This window comes from Syngnathus acus, chromosome 10 (assembly GCF_901709675.1).
Source record: "Syngnathus acus chromosome 10, fSynAcu1.2, whole genome shotgun sequence".
Taxonomy (NCBI): domain Eukaryota; kingdom Metazoa; phylum Chordata; class Actinopteri; order Syngnathiformes; family Syngnathidae; genus Syngnathus; species Syngnathus acus.
In genome coordinates this window covers 3,293,921-3,309,776 of record NC_051095.1, presented here as the reverse complement: position 1 = coordinate 3,309,776, position 15,856 = coordinate 3,293,921, and the positions used below count along the sequence as shown (strand labels likewise).

At 45.8% G+C, this 15,856-nt stretch overlaps 1 protein-coding gene across 4 annotated transcripts in view; it reads left to right on the top strand.

The window, feature by feature from the left end:
• Positions 1–15,856, top strand: part of col4a6 (collagen, type IV, alpha 6) — a 40,952-nt gene that overhangs the window by 18,905 nt on the left and 6,191 nt on the right. The window contains exons 4-31 of one of the 4 annotated variants that reach the window (XM_037260148.1): positions 2,871–2,948; positions 7,438–7,572; positions 7,678–7,722; positions 7,824–7,943; positions 8,030–8,092; positions 8,355–8,390; positions 8,476–8,538; positions 8,629–8,664; positions 8,738–8,779; positions 8,843–8,932; positions 9,079–9,132; positions 9,207–9,269; positions 9,350–9,394; positions 9,467–9,520; positions 9,610–9,679; positions 9,825–9,935; positions 10,009–10,176; positions 10,420–10,470; positions 11,224–11,310; positions 11,390–11,544; positions 11,619–11,801; positions 11,880–12,063; positions 13,479–13,523; positions 13,805–13,876; positions 13,958–14,065; positions 14,361–14,579; positions 14,648–14,806; positions 15,069–15,077. In XM_037260148.1, the coding sequence (XP_037116043.1) occupies positions 2,871–2,948; positions 7,438–7,572; positions 7,678–7,722; positions 7,824–7,943; positions 8,030–8,092; positions 8,355–8,390; positions 8,476–8,538; positions 8,629–8,664; positions 8,738–8,779; positions 8,843–8,932; positions 9,079–9,132; positions 9,207–9,269; positions 9,350–9,394; positions 9,467–9,520; positions 9,610–9,679; positions 9,825–9,935; positions 10,009–10,176; positions 10,420–10,470; positions 11,224–11,310; positions 11,390–11,544; positions 11,619–11,801; positions 11,880–12,063; positions 13,479–13,523; positions 13,805–13,876; positions 13,958–14,065; positions 14,361–14,579; positions 14,648–14,806; positions 15,069–15,077 (2,545 nt within the window). The remainder of the gene's footprint in view (positions 1–2,870; positions 2,949–7,437; positions 7,573–7,677; positions 7,723–7,823; positions 7,944–8,029; positions 8,093–8,354; positions 8,391–8,475; positions 8,539–8,628; positions 8,665–8,737; positions 8,780–8,842; positions 8,933–9,078; positions 9,133–9,206; positions 9,270–9,349; positions 9,395–9,466; positions 9,521–9,609; positions 9,680–9,824; positions 9,936–10,008; positions 10,177–10,419; positions 10,471–11,223; positions 11,311–11,389; positions 11,545–11,618; positions 11,802–11,879; positions 12,064–13,478; positions 13,524–13,804; positions 13,877–13,957; positions 14,066–14,360; positions 14,580–14,647; positions 14,807–15,068; positions 15,078–15,856) is intronic. The other 3 variants (XM_037260151.1, XM_037260150.1, XM_037260149.1) reach the window with 3 other exon arrangements.

Genomic DNA, 15,856 nt, shown 5'->3' with positions numbered 1-15,856 from the left:
TCTCTAATCTTTCGAATATTCATCTGTTTCATATTTTAAGATTGATTTTATTAACAACTCTATTAACTAGCCGCAAGCTAGTTTTGAGTTCGTCAAAATCTGATCCTTCTTTCATGATACTCAACTTTAACGGTATTTTTTGAATGCACGCTCAATCCCTTCCAGGAAATAAACGGCCAAATCACTCATTTTTAGATAAAAAAACAAACACAAAGACCCTGTGACAAAATTTAGAGTACGGAAATTGTCAAAAATCCAATCTTAAGAAAACTAGGGCATCAATTCTATGACATTAAAGATGTCGTAACAATCTGGCTTTAAGCAGACCTACACTGCAAATCACTGACAAATTTGCAGAGAAATTGAAAGAAACACTTACCTCCCAATCACAGCCTTCACCTTCTAACCTCACTTCCCAATAAGGAATTCCATCATCTTTATTCCCCCCCTCCCTTCCACAATAAACACTCATGTCTCATCATGCTACATGCTCGCCGCTATATGGCTCGGTGACTTTTTTTTTTTTGTTTTTTTGTGGGGGGGTAACCTGAGACATCATGATAACATCTGCAGAGCCTATAGCAACAAGCGGGCAAGTTGAGGCGTTGGCTGTCATCCGCAAGCTCCCGCTCAGATGTTAGAAGAAGAAGCGGTAGAAGACATGCACAGCGTCCTGCGCGCACGACTGTTTGGACAGTAGCGCGCGAGCAAGCACAGCAGATAGATCGGATGGCTTTATCACCTGCTGAATGATGCAGAGCATAAAGATGACAAACGTAGCAGAGGCCTGCTCAGTCGTGTCAGTGTTTTATCAGGAAATTTATCAGCGGGAGAAATATTGGCTTAATTTTGTTCTTAGCCAACATGATGCCCGAGTTGCCTCTCAAGCAGACAGATTTGTTTCAATCGGAATGAAAGGTGTGCAATGGTAAAAAAAAAAATGAAAAAAAATCAAGGTAATGGGAAGAAAAAAAAAAAATATCAAGGTAACATCAATAATTTTAAGTTGCTGCTTTACTGCATTCCAAGAATTTGGAATGCTATTTACTTTATTTTTATTAACTCATTCACTGCCAAGCTTTGACGTCTATAACCGTCAATGGCACTGAATGAGTTAATCTTATAAGCATTTCATTTTAGGTTGTATAAGAAAAGGACAAAAAAAAAACGTGCTGTAAATTTGATGTAACTTTAAGGATAAATAATACATCCGGATTTATCCGTTCAGTGTGTTCTGCCTCAGGTTCTGCGGGGCTTAGCGTCCATTTGCTCGTCTGATCCTTCACTTTCAAGTCCGGGTGTGGACAGCAGCGCCTGGATGAGGATCAGTGTCTTTTGCACGTCCCTAACCCCCACCTCAGGCCTCGCTAATCACTCCGAGGACAATGTGACATAAGCCCAGCTGTCCTACGTCAGGAATTGTTTGCACGTATGGGGATCAAATGGTGCCACTTAGAAAATAAGTAATATTGTTTTGAAAAAAGGAAGGACGTGAAATCAACATTCCTGCGTCCGGTTTTCTCTGACTGTGAGCCCAAAAAGTCTCCGTTCCCAGGCTCATTTTCTTGGCCTCCTTCTGTCATCGTGATTAGAAGAGTTGAGGAGATCAGAGGGAGCGAGGCTCGGACCTGCACCGCTGACCCCGCCCCCTCCCCACCCCCACCACCACCCAGGCATTGTGCCAAACTTTTCCTCGTTGCATATTATCCGCTCCCCTCCATCGTCACATGCCAGTAATCTTAAGGTAATTGTTAATGGGGACAAACACACACCTTGTTGCTCGTTGCTCTCAACTGTGAAATGAGCCCCCCCCCCCCCCAATATAGAAAGACAAATCCTTTTAAACTCATTAAAATGCACTTTAACTTGCCCAAAACATTGACTTCCTTCCCAAAACAGCAAACAATGGTTGTATTGTGTATTTTGATGAGGAAAACAAGGACTCCATAATATTGTGTTATAATTTTGGTTTTCAGAAATGCAGAATGTTCTATCAGTTAGTAATTTTGTTTTTATTTTATTCTTCAATCTTTTATCGATGATATCCTTGATTATAAAGGGTCAAAGTTTTTTTTTATCAAACGGCCTCATCAAGATGTTTCAACAACACTCAGTACGCCACTAATATCAGTCATTCTTCTCAGAGGATAAAGAATATATTGTCAGTAAATTTGGAAAAATTGCTCACAATTACCAGCTTGTATCTCAAGTCAATTAGCTCCAGCGGTTAAAAACTCGTATGTCCTGAACTGATAGCTGCCATTTCTTTTCCCAGGCCTTTTTATGTGCGTTCTAGACTAGCTTATGTTGACTTATGGGGGTCCGGAAAGGTCTTGACCCAGCTTGTTATAAAGACCAAAAACACATCGCCACCTTATTTTCTCATAACCTTCATCCCACCAGCATGTCCCACCAGTGCCCTCCACCTCTCCTTTCATCCCCAGATCATGCTGGAGGGCCACCTTTGACCCCAAATGGACTCAGAAACAACATCGGGCCATACGTTCATACAGAGGTGTTGTTCAAATTCTCGGTGGGGAGTTTAAATTGACATTTTCAGCCATCAGCCGCTCACTGTGAGGCCCAACGTGAACAGAGGCCTAATGTATACTTCACATGATCTTTTGTCACTCACATGTCAGCTTATCAAAGCCTTCTTTATGCCTCCGATCAAGTCTGAAAGCGCTGTGTGATGTTTGCGAGCCTTCTCAGGAATGCCACCCTGAGGTTAATCTGCAGTTCACTGCGAGTTTATAAGATGCAAAAGTTTCACAAGATGCTGTGTGGAGCAGAGGACAAAAAATGACAACGGTACGACGGCGATCAAATCTTGAACGGAAAATGAGCTGTCCACTTGTTTGTGTGCACAGGGGGACAATTCCAACGAGCCGTGTTTCGGTTTGGACTGCAGCCGAGGATGCAGGTGCAACCCAGAAAAGGGAGCGAGGGTGAGTCTTTTTTTTTTTTTTGCTGTTCACATCCAGCAACAACAATTACCGTCTGACAGCGAAAGGCTACACTTACTGTACCCGCTCGCCACTATACACCACTTTTGTTAAATATCAGCGACGCCCAGCCACTTGAGGCGAAATGATATGGCTCCTGTTGCTAACTCACCTTTAACCGTCATTGTCAGAAATGATTACATTATTGTTATATATTTATTTATTTATATTATTTTTACATACATGTTTTTTATTTTATTCTTTTATTTATTTATATTTATTTATAGTCTTATATTAATATATATTATATATTAATTATACAAGCGGCTTAATTGGCACTTGGCGGGACAGCGCTAACACTCAAGCCTTGCTGGAAAAACTAGAATTTCAAAAGTGGAAACATATTCTTCTTATTTTTATTTTTTTTACTTTATTTAATTTTTTAAAAGCTTCTTTAGTATCAGGAAAAATCAATCAAATCCCAGAACGGGAATTGGAGAAACTTTTTTTTTATTTTTTTCAGCTATACTCGAAAGCAGCTAGCTAGTTTGAAAAGGTTTTGTTAGGCAGTAAACGGGGGGGGGGGGGGGCTAACGTGGTGACATTAGCTGTGAATCCATTGCTGATGCCTGGGAGAGGGAGGGTCCGTTCCCCCAGGTGATGTCCAAACACACCAAAGAGACGCAATCCAGATGTGCTGTTGGCTTCTCATTATGAACAGCCGAGGGGGCTTTGCCTTCCGAAGAGGGTCTTTAGAACTTTATTTATACTATGGGTGCCATGTTGGATTCATTTGATCTGAAAACATCCTCTCCCGCTGGGTCAACAGCAAAGGCCTAAGAGATCATTCTTGAAGTCAACCAAAGCGCCCCAGCAAAATAACTTGCGCCAAGTTAAAACAACTAAGCCTTTGCATTTATTGACACAAGGATGGAGAGTTAAAGAAGACTAAACAGACCGTCATGGATGAGGGGAGGGGAGGGGGGGACTTCAAAATAAGGGCATAGGAGCAATAAAACCTCTCTATAGGCTCCCTCGATATAAATCAGCATCTCTTTAGAGTTCTGTGAGTTACGTTTTTGGGTGCAAAAGGCAGCAAAAAAAAAAAAAAAAAGAGCAAGAGTGAGGCTTGCCGTATTAAACGCATGCACACAATGGCTCCGATTGCATCCAGATAATGAAAGTTGGCAGCAGCACCAGGCAAGCATGAATGATGACTTTGATCTACTTTCAATATAACCGCCCCATCGCTCATTCTGTGTGTGTGTGTGTGTGAGCTATATGCATGGCTACTCTTCTGTGTGTTTGTGTGTCGTTTGTGTCATGATATTGTACACACTAATGTACAGGGGAGTCTTATCAGCCGCAGCCTTTCATCCAAACATTTTTTCCCGGCTCAGACGCATGCAGTTGGGGCCCCTCCATGGCATGTTATCAGCCTGAGGTGATGGGCCTTTTTTCTTTTTCTTTTTTCCATGTCCCTGAAAGGCTACTAATAAACACACTCGTGTGTGTGTAAAAATGGCGGAAAACGATGACAGACACAAATACACACTTCCGCATAGGAGAGACAGAGTGTACGCGTGCATGCGCGTGACTGGGCGATTGTGATTGAGTGTGTGTGGGGGGAGAGAGAGAGAGAGAGAGAGAGAGAGAGTGTGTGTGTGTGTGTGTGTGTGTGTGTGTGTGTGTGTGTGTGTGTGTGTGTGTGTGTGTGTGTGTGTGTGATGGTCTATTATCTAATAAATCCTATTAAAAAAATGCATGTGTGAGTATGTGAGGGAATGAGTTGGAGAGTGTGCGTGTGTGTGCCAGAGAATGTTTGTTTGTGAGAGAGCAAGCGAATAAGTGTGTGTGAGAGAGAAATTGTGTGTGCCAGTGTGAGTGTCATCCTGAAAGGAGGAAAAATGTGTGAAGTAATTTAACACGCACGCAAACGCAAAGAATCAAGCAGCAAAATGCACCGAGTGGCTTTTCCTGCCTGCTAAATGGCCTCTTCTGATGCACTCTACTGCCCTCGCGTGGCTCACCCCGGGATTGCAACCTATTTGAAACGTCATTTCAAACTTTTTCCTCTGCATTGAGAAACGTTGCAATGAATGGGAAGAGATGACGTAGGGCTGAGCGTGCATTGAATGGAAGTAAAAAAAAAAGGCGTATGTCGACACTGGAGTGAAATCACCTCTGACTTTCTCAACACAAACACGCACGCAAAAGTTTACACACGTGCAGGAATGCGCAAGACTGCTTATTAGCAGTGATTTTGCAGGCTCTCGTTGATATCGGCAATTTACGATCCATTCAGAGGTCCCGAACTCCACAAAAGCTGAGTGTGGTCGTTAAACATGTAGGCACTCCTCGACTCTTACAACTCGGGGGCGCATATTCCTGTCTGTGCAATTATATTTCTGCGCGCGTATATTTGTGCTATGTCCAAATCGGTGCGTGCAAGCTCACAAATGCCAGATTATTTCATGTTTTATAAGATTATCCTATAAGATTATCCCGTGATCCGAGGTGTTTTGGAAATTAAATTGTTCTGGTATGAAACGGGTCAGCATCAACATTTTTAAATATTTAACGTATTCAATATATAAAAGTATTCAAGTGTTTGGTGAAAGCTGACAAATTGCGTCGTGAAACGAAATGTAGGTTGTCAAGACGTGACCTGACGTGTCAATAAAAACAAACATGACATTCATGTACTGAATGTTGACTTTGGAAAGTTTGCGTAGTTGTTTGCCAGCTATCATTATGAAATTGACGTGCTAACAGTTAGCAGTAATCAATAGTGGCTGTTTTAAAAGCGAGGGATATTTAAAACAAACCTGCAGCAACACGTAGACAAAAAATGAGTATGTATTGCGTTTGGCTCTGCGTGACTATATTACACTGCCCCCTAGTGGCCATAATGAACACACCATCGTAATTATCTCGCTCCCAAATTGCGCTTCATAAAAAAAAATATTTTAGTCATCTCAGTGAAATTCAGGCAAATCTTTTCTGTCATTTATTATCTGTTGTATCTGTGCGTCCATTTTCCAGCAGAGTTTAAAGGTCAAGGTGCCACAGCTGGAATTTTGCTCTGAGCCTACACCACCATAGTCCACCAAACCCATTCATTTGCCAAATCTCTCCTCCACCAAAATCACCAGCACCAAATTCTGCCCCCATCACTATCCTACAGTGAGCATGCAGTGTGACAGTTAAATCTTCGCCCCGCCACCAGAACAATACGAGCGGTTAAACCCCCCGACGGCCTGAGGGTGGACATCCAGGACAACACGCACACTTTCACACACACACTCGTCCGTCCCGAAACTATCTGTCCGAGCGCTCTCCCGCTCCAGGAAGTGAGGCAGGACCTCGATGGGAGCGCTAAGTCCAGAGAGCTTAGCCGCCCCGAATAGGCCCCTTTGTGCCCTTTGTGCTGGAGGGGATTTGGGCCTACAAACTGACCACTGATGATGATGAGGGTGGAAGGTCCGCTGAGGGCTGACCGGAACGTTGACTCTCTGGCACGAAAACACAGACCGCTTCCAAACGACCCGACTCGTCTGCTTAAAGCAGGGTCTCCCGACCTTCATTAAGCCAAGGCTAATAATTTACATTTAAGGAGTCTCACAGCACACCTTTGAGATGTTTATCCATCTCCCCATGTCAACTGGTACTTGGCCTTCCAAATCAAACGTGACCCCGCGCCTAAGCCGGAAGGCCTGGCGTGAGAGAAAGTGGCACTCCTGGCGTGGTTTCCTCCGTGTGAAACCAGGTGTGGAGGCAAGATGGAATCCAGACGGCGCTGACAGGGCTGACTTTACCTCGCGCAAACCCTCTCATCACGTCAACACGGCTGCCCCGAGGCCTCCGGCACGCCCACGCTGGTCAAGTCAAAGGCGGGATCGCTGTCTACTCGTTATTAGTTGTCACAACATGATTTTGGACTAAACGGTTGGAGGTTCACCTAAGAGTAAAAACAAAGTGGATGCAAGCGGTCTATTGACCTTTATGTCAATATGCATTGAATGTAGTATTTTTAAACAATATATCAAGGCCTCAAGTTTATTTTTTTTCCATCTCCGCAATCAAATTCTCTGACATCTGACACGCCCTTCACCTTCCTCCTTCCGTCTCTGGTGTTTCCGCTCACCTCCTTAAATGGGAACTAATGGCTTTGAATGTCAATCATCTTGATGTGTGTGTGTGTGTGTGTGTGTCTGTGTCTGTGTCTGTCTGTCTGTCTGTCTGTCTGTCTGTCTGTCTGTCTGTCTGTCTGTCTGTCTGTCTGTCTCTGCGCACATTGAGATTTTCATTGCATTTTACTGCCACCGTGTGGTGGAAATGTGGAAGCGCACCCTGAAAAGCGCTACTCTTTGATTTGTATTCATTTATAGATTTTTATAGATAAAACTTTTTTTCCCTCCTTACCTCAATAATTTGCAACGTGGGTTACACTTGACAACAACACTTGACTCATGACCTTCTTTCTTCTCAGGGTCGTCCAGGGCCCCTGGGGGAGGTTGGTCAAAGTGGGCCAGAGGGGCCCCGTGGCGGCCTGGGGCCTACGGGCCCCAAAGGAGAGAAGGGCCATATTGGCTTGAAAGGACCATCCGGCCCGAAAGGAGACAAAGTGGGTGTTGTAGACTTTGACACAGTTGTTCATCACATACAAGCAAATATCATAAAACTCAACAAAATGTTATCATGTCATTGATTGATTTGATTGATTCAACAGGGACCAATGGGAGTACCAGGATTTCAAGGAAATGATGGCGTACCTGTAAGTAGGCACAATGCAAGAATAAAAAATTTAAGAGTAAATGATTTGGGATGGACGAGTACCAAACCGTATTTGGTTTTGATTTTTCCCGGTGAACGTAGGGTCACACTGGTCAGCAAGGTAGCCGAGGACAACCAGGACTGGACGGCTGTAACGGGACCAGAGGCGAGCCCGGCTATCCTGGTTACGGCACCGGAGTGCCCGGGCTACCTGGTTTTGCAGTAAAGACCGATCCGCTTGTTTCGCTCTGTTTTTTTTTTTTTTTTTTTACCTAGTACTCAGTAACGATGTTGTGGTGCTTCCCCAGGGACCCATCGGGCCAAAGGGTCAGAAAGGAGAACCTCGATACATTACTGGTGATGGCACCACTGTGAGTTCTCACTGACAATTTCTTAAAGTTGTGTTAACACCTGGCAAAACTGTTAAGGATATTTCATGCGTCATAGCTTGCAGTAATTGCTTATGGCCACCAGATGGCGGCAAAGTAGCTGCTATTTGATTTTTGAACAACTCTTGGAATCAGAGGTAGCTAGATAATTCTGTACTGATTCTCTCTTGCATTATTTATTTATTCTTTTGTCATATTACTTAAGTATCTTTGCGCAGCCTTCTCAAACTTGTGTTTGTTTCAGAGTTTACCTGGCCTTCCAGGAGAAGACGGTCGACCTGTAAGATTTTGTACTGTTACATCTTTTTCCCCCATTTTGTGTTCTCGATCTTCATCCAAATTTGAAAATGTGTTTGTCGCTGCAGGGTGCCAGAGGTCCCGATGGCCCACTCGGCTTCCCTGGCCCACCGGGGCCGGAGGGATATCCCGTATGTCGAGAAAACTGCACATACACCCCCCCCCCCACTTTCTTGTGTTGTGAAATAAATGTTGAGTGAGGTTGTGTTGTTTGTCTTCAGGGCCTGCCTGGTCCTCCAGGTCCACCAGGGCCAATGGTAAGTCCACAAACAAGCAATCTGTGTGACTTGGTCATTTTTGAGACCTCTCCAATTGCAACTTTTGTTTTAGGGGAGTCGTAGCGACGGATATCAAGGCGAAAAAGGAGACAAGGTTTGTTATTAAAAATCCGTCCATCCGGTTATCTCTCTTGATCGAATCTGTTTTGGTCTCCAGGGTGACTTGGGGCTTCCGGGACCGAGTGGTACTCCAGGTGACGGGTCTCTAAGAAGCGAGCAAACCCTCACCATTTATAAAGGAGATAAGGTAAGAAAGATCCGGCGTATTCATTACAGGAAATGATACTACTTGTCTGACTTCTCACATTTTCGACGATAATTATTGAAATTAATTAACAGGTGTTTTAACGTGACTTCAATCCAAGCTGACTTTTCTTTCTTCTACTTTGTAAGGGTGAACCCGGCCCGAAGGGGATCCGTGGCTTCCCTGGGAATCGCGGCCTCCCTGTAAGTGCTCGTCCTCCAAGGCTGTCTGTACAACTTTGGGTTTGTCAACGTTTGTGGTTTTGCTTCAACTTCAGAGTCCTTTTGGTTTCCGCGGCGAATTCGGAGAGAAAGGAATACCCGGATACCCAGGGGCAAGAGTAAGAACTTCACGTCTTCATATTCAATCGAGATCGAGAGTATTATGCGTCTTGTTTGTTATTTCTTATGTTGTCTTCAGGGTCCTCCGGGTTTTAACGGACCTCCTGGCCTACCAGGACAAAAGGTAGACACTCACATTTATTTGGATTGTTTTACCTCATTGGCTGAGCTCAATCAAACATCTGTTATGTCACAGGGATACATTGGAACTCCAGGTTTCCCCGGACAACCCGGATACACCGGACCCAAGGTAGGACTTCCTTAATTATTCTAATTTTAGACGGTCAAGCTTGGGTTGTTCATTTAAGCAAAAAGTTGTCAATGCTGAATGTCTTTTAGGGAGACCAGGGAGACCCCGGACTCCCAGGACCTCCTGCTTATGTCAGCGGTCCCAGTACATCTATTCAAGGTAAAAAGCCCGACGGTTTACGTTCCTTAAGATGTCGGCGGAAAAACAAACACCCTAGTACAGTGCACCTGAAAGATTTAACTACGATTTTATTTAGGCTTGTACTGTTGACGTTTTTCCTCCAAATATTTCCTTGGGCTCCCAGGACCACCGGGTGATCCCGGCTTTAACGGGCTTCCAGGTCCACGCGGTGACCAAGGACCTCCTGGATTTCCAGGCCCGCCAGGCCCACCAGGTCTTGGGGGCTTCGATACAGGTAACATGGCCCAGACCGCTCTTAGAAGTATGCACGTCGTCATTTTCATCAATTGTCTTTGGTTTCTTGTCAGGAGGCCGTCCCACTTTGGGTTTCACAGGCACCCCGGGCCCAAAGGGAGAGAAAGGCAGCCCCGGCATACCCGGCTATGGCGTCGAAGGACTCCCCGGCTCCCCTGGACTTCCAGGGATCCCGGGACCTCCCGGACCTCAGGGGCCACCCGGATCTCAGGGGCCATCCAGTATGTTCACACACGACCGGTTCATAAAAATTCTCTTTCATAATAGGTGCGGATCATCACGTTTTTTTTTTTTTTTTTTTTACTGTGAAGTTTTCTCTTGATGATTGCATTAACCTCGTGTTAGGGATGCAGCAGGCAGGCGTTACGCTCGCTATAAAACCAATGAATTCAAGGCATGAAAGCCAGTTGTAAGTGCAGCTGCAAGACAGAAATCCTGGCTGACTGACTTTACTGTCCTCCAAGGCCGACCCGGTGAGCCCTGCATCATCTATCCCGACGGGGAAAAGCCCACTGGTCAGTCAAATTCAGGTATCCCCGGGCGGCAGCCATATTGCCATGGTCACAATGGCAATATTTTTGCTCGCCTGGGCGAATAAATCGATAAGAAAGCAGCCCAGCAAACTCAACTTTCAGCAGGCGATAGCTTAACTCTTTTGATTCTGTGCAAGCTGGAGCGGTAAGTTTTGCTTACTGGTCTTTTGACTGCAAGCTGCTTTTCTCATCTTTGGCCACAGGGTGTCGCCAGTGAACATAATTCATTGATTTTACTTGCAAGTAGGAGGGACACATGCAGCAACAGTTCCTGTTTGCATTCATTATATTCATGCACATTATGCAGTCATTGCAAAAAAACCAAAAAAACACAAATCACATGTTCACCAAATGTAGCAATGTAAAATCAGTGAATTTGGTTCATGCTTAATGTAAAGCTGTGTTATAGTGACTTAAAAAAAAGAAACAATCTACCGCTTAAAATAACCTTGCAGTTTAAGCCTGTCAAAGCTGTCGTGGCCAATGAGAAGCGACTAACCCCGATTTCACACTGTGTCGCAAAGCTGCGCCGTTCTGCTCGCCCATCATGTCCCTGGAAAAGTCTTTATTTCAAGACCTAATGTCAGAATTGACATTGCTGATTTACATTTTGTTCCCTGAGCGTGCGCAGCTCTTCTCATTAGCAAACAGTGTGAAATCGGAAAGCCACGCCATTTCTAGGCTTATAAAGTCGCTCCTGTTGATTCTCAGTTAAACGTGCGCGTGTCATTGCAGTTTCACCTGGACCCAGCATCCCAGGGGTGCCGGGATTGCCTGGTTCCCGTGGACCGCAGGGAAACCGAGGATATAATGGCTTCAGAGGTACAAACCACCGATGAATCCGCTGCTGAGCACTAACGGAGACTTTTGCACTTCTAACCCGTCCCGTCCACCCCACAAGGGGATCCCGGTGACTGCAACTGTATCGGAGGCGGCTCCTCAGGACTGCCCGGGCCTACTGGACGTCCGGGCACCCCGGGCAACCCCGGCTTCCCAGGGTCAAAGGGGGAGTCCGGTGACCCTGGCTCACCTGGCTTTGGGGGCCAGGGAACACCTGTGCGTAAAGTTCGAACCGAAATGTCCGTGTACTAGTACGGCCCAATCCCAACCAAATTGTGATCTTCCCTCAGGGTCGCGCTGGTGAACGTGGTTTCTTTGGCCGCAAGGGAGAAAAGGGAGCGTCTTACTACACCAACTATGGTTTTGGAGAAAAGGGAGAACTCGGAGCAACTGGGCCCAGAGGGCCCACAGGAGAAACAGGGACACCAGGCAGGGACGGATCACCAGGTTTCCCCGGACCTCGCGGTCCCCCAGTGAGTGCTTCAGTAAAAAATCAAAACACCTAAAGAGGCTGCTTGATAAACATTATGAAATGTAAATCTCCTCTCCAGGGCGACGTCGGCATCGGCACACGCGGAGAGAAAGGTTTCCCGGGCTTCCCGGGTGCCAAGGGTCGGTCTGGAGGGCCCGGCGAGCCCGGCCCCGGCTTTGTGGGTACGCCCGGTTTCCGAGGAGAACCCGGGGAACCCGGTTTACCGGGACTGCCGGGGACGCCAGGTTTGCCAGGACCAAGAGGTAAGTGGTAGCAGACGGACGATACCTGAGTGTGTGAGCGTCCGTGTATCATATTCTCCCAACAGGTTGAAATGTGAATCAAACATCCGAGCGTTGCCCTCCCCTTGGTTCAGTAGTTACCGTAGCAACCACGCCCAAGCACTTTAGGAGGGTTACACGCCTACCTCGTGGAGTCACCCAAAAACCTCGGAAGGATTTCTCTCTCCCAAAAGCAGCTTCCTGCCCTTCCCACCTCGGCTGCTGCAGCAAGCTGTTAACGTGACAATTAATGGTCTCCATTAATGAGCTTCTACACTTGCTCTATAATCTCTCTCGTTGATAAAGCGCTTTGTTAGTGCATTGATTGCTGCAATGTGATGAGAGTGAAAACCTGAACAGCCCCTGTGCTCCTTTAGCCTCAGAGGACGTGGATAACAATTTGATTTGGAGTCACTCAACTATTAATATTATGACATTAAAGAGGTGTCAAACTTTTTTTGGTGGGTCGCATCGTAGGTAAAATTTCCCAGCAGGGGTCTGTGGGAACTGTGAAAATATTATCAATTCAAAATTACCTCATTATATTTTTTTATTATCATATTTCTCAGATTTTAGCGCAATATTTATACTCTCCACTCAAGTTTGCTGACTTCCAACTTCACTCACCAGGCCGAGCCAAGCCTTTGAAAGTTGCTCACGTTCAAAGCTACAGATACCAGTGTCGCCTGAGTTTGGCGACCCCAAGTGGCCAAAAGTAGCACCTGCATCTTGCGTACATATTTTCTATTGTCGGTATGTGAAAAAGTGTCTAAATAAGACTGATGAGAGAAAAACACAACCCTGGACTAAGCTCTGTATGGATTTGAAATAAAAACTCAGCAAACAAACAACTCAAATACTAGCATACGTGAAAGTGGAGAGTTAGCAACAAACAGGACACACTTGATTAGCTTTGGTGTACACAAAACAATGACGTGGCGGGCCGGATAAGTTTGACACCTGTGCTTTAAAAGAGTCCCATAAAGAATTTAAAGTCTCTCGTCCTCCGAGGTCAAACGACACAAAGTTGGCTTATCTGCGGAAATGACTGTGTGCTGTCATAGCGCAATGCTAATGCTAAACAAGGCATTTTTGTGCTCTTTAATATGAAAGGTTATTGTCACGGGCGGGAGCAAAGAGACAAGCGTCGAATTGCTCTCGCAACAAGTGCAATAATCTGTTTGGAAGCATTTGGACGAGCGTTGAAATGTGCTTTTGCCTTTAACCCGATGAGCCTCAAGGCAACCAATGGAACTGATTGCTGATTTTTGCTCATGTTTTGTTTGATGAACATGATTTGGTGCATGCAAATGACCCTGACTGGCTTTTTCTGCTGCAATTTTCCACCTCTCTCTCTCTTTCTCTCCATCGCTCTTCGTGCACGTGCATCTGTCCAGGTGAAAACAGCTGCGAAGAGGTTATTGACAGCCAAGAGGGAACGGGTGGGTAATGAACTTTTGTCATCCGCCGGCCAGCGTAACGGGCTCGGCGGAGTTTTATACGCGCCGACTCCCAAAGACTGAAACAAAATGCTGCGCAAAAATGACTTGCAGGGAGTAAAAGACCAGAAATGAGTTGTGTTTGAAAAGTAGTGATGGCGTGAATGGAGAGTGTCAACAAACCGTTTGTGAGTGGAGAGACTTGTCGCTGCTCAAAACTATTTTCTTTTCAGATCACTTTTTGTTTGTGGGTCCACTTGCTAATTGTGTGTGACTGCTGGCAGGCCAAGTTCTTCCCTGTCGCATACCCGGTGAAGTCGGACTGCCCGGTTTTCCCGGTGTACCTGGACGGCCAGGTAAAAAAATTAAAAAAAAGTTACTGGTAAAGAGACGTGAAACCACGACAAAGTCTCATGGCAGCTGTTTGTATCTGTTAGGTACGAAAGGTCAACCGGGCTCATCGGGAGGCCCCGGGCGTCCAGGATTAGACGGTGGCAAAGGAGAGAGAGGAGACCCCGGCTATGGAGGGCAGCCTGGACCACAAGGTAGCCGGCCAGCCAGCCAGCCGTACTTAAAGTTCAGGATGAACCTAAAATACTCTTTCGCCATAAACTGAATTTGACCTTTAGCGACCCTTGGATTGCACAATGCTTTGGCTATTTCTTAACTGTTTCACAAAATCACTGCTCCGATAGCTCTTGTGTGTGTGAGACCAGAATTTGACCACCGTATGTAATTTTCATCCGAAATGTCCCTCCAAGCCACCACTTGAAAAGAACTCATCCAATTTTAATTGAACCAAGCTATCAATCCATTTATTGATCTTGCATCCTCCCGCAGGTTTTCCCGGACCCAGAGGGGACGCCGGAGTCCCCGGTACCCCGGGGCGGAGTTTTGATGGGGCCAGGGGGAAGGATGGCGTCCCGGGACGCCCCGGAGCCAAAGGCCAGCCTGGAGAAGTTCTGGGAGCCACCGGGGGGCCTCCGGGACAGGATGGTTTTCCCGGAAGTCCCGGAGATAAGGGCCAGCCTGGCACACCAGGAGGGCCCGGATCGTCCGGTGCGTCACGCTGATGGCGTTAGAGTCCCATGAATACCGTAACTCAGTCGCCACTTTTGCTTGATCAGGTCTGGATGGGCGCTCGGGTGTTCCTGGGCTTAAGGGGGAGCGCGGAGTGGACGGTTATCCTGGGCTTCCTGGTCCTGTCGGCCTCCCGGGCGACCCAACCGTCGAAATCCCCGGTCCACCGGGAATCGATGGCAGCAAGGGCCAAAGTGGCTCACCAGGTGAAGAAAAAGTTTCCTGTTAGATGAGCAAATGTGATTTTGTGACTTTGTCCTGATTGTTGATTCTCTCCATTTTTGAACCAGACGTCACACCACGCGTTTTGTCGTGTTCAAACTCACCCGAAAGATTTTCTCCCTCCCTTTGCGTTGATATTCCCACGTCTTGTGTCTTTCCTCCACCTTTCTTTCCCTCCTTCCCACATCGTCACCTCCATCCATCCTTTCCGCCTGTTTCCTCTTGGTGTTGGCTCCTTCCATGTAGGCTGTCAAGGTGAGATACTCCCCCTTTTTTTTTTTTTTCCGCATATGTAGCAATCCGCTCCATCTTTTCCTGCTTCCATCAACGGCCCAACGCACATCCATGTTCCGGCTCAAAATGTCCATGAAAGCATCCGCTCAATTGAATGAGCAACTTTGTGGACATTTTAGCTGCAAGACATTTGGAAGTGTTCTTCTTTCCAGCTGTCCTTTTTTTTAATTTTTTTTATTGCAACTAGCACTAACATTTGTAGTGCACCGAGACGTTCCAGTTGTTGTTCTGCCAATTTCTCTGCACTCGGCTTGTGTGACCACAAACTCAACAAGGCTTCATTCTTAAAAAAAGGACTTTTTCATCACGTCCCACTCACCTGGTGGGATAGCTCGAAAATTCTTTTTTTTAAGAATCGAATGGTAGAATTTAGTTACTCCTTGATGGTTTGAATATGCTAATTTAGTCTGGAATTGCACTACAATTTTTGTTTTTCAATACTTACATCTGAAATCACCAACTTAGTTCAATTTATTTTAATCAAAAACGTGGATGATCATAAGTGTGTATTTTCCAATCAGAGTGCAATTGCAGCCATACTCGTGCATACAACGTGTGTGTATTCTTAATCTATGTGTGTGCAAGAATGCAAAATTCCTAACTTCTTGGAGGTGAGTTTATTTGGAAAGGCTGATCGAAAACACAAAGCACATTTTCAGACAATTACAAGTTTTGAAGAGTGCTTTTGATTGCTTTTATAACCAACGGCGTGTTTCTCCATGCTTCGCCCCCAATAATGA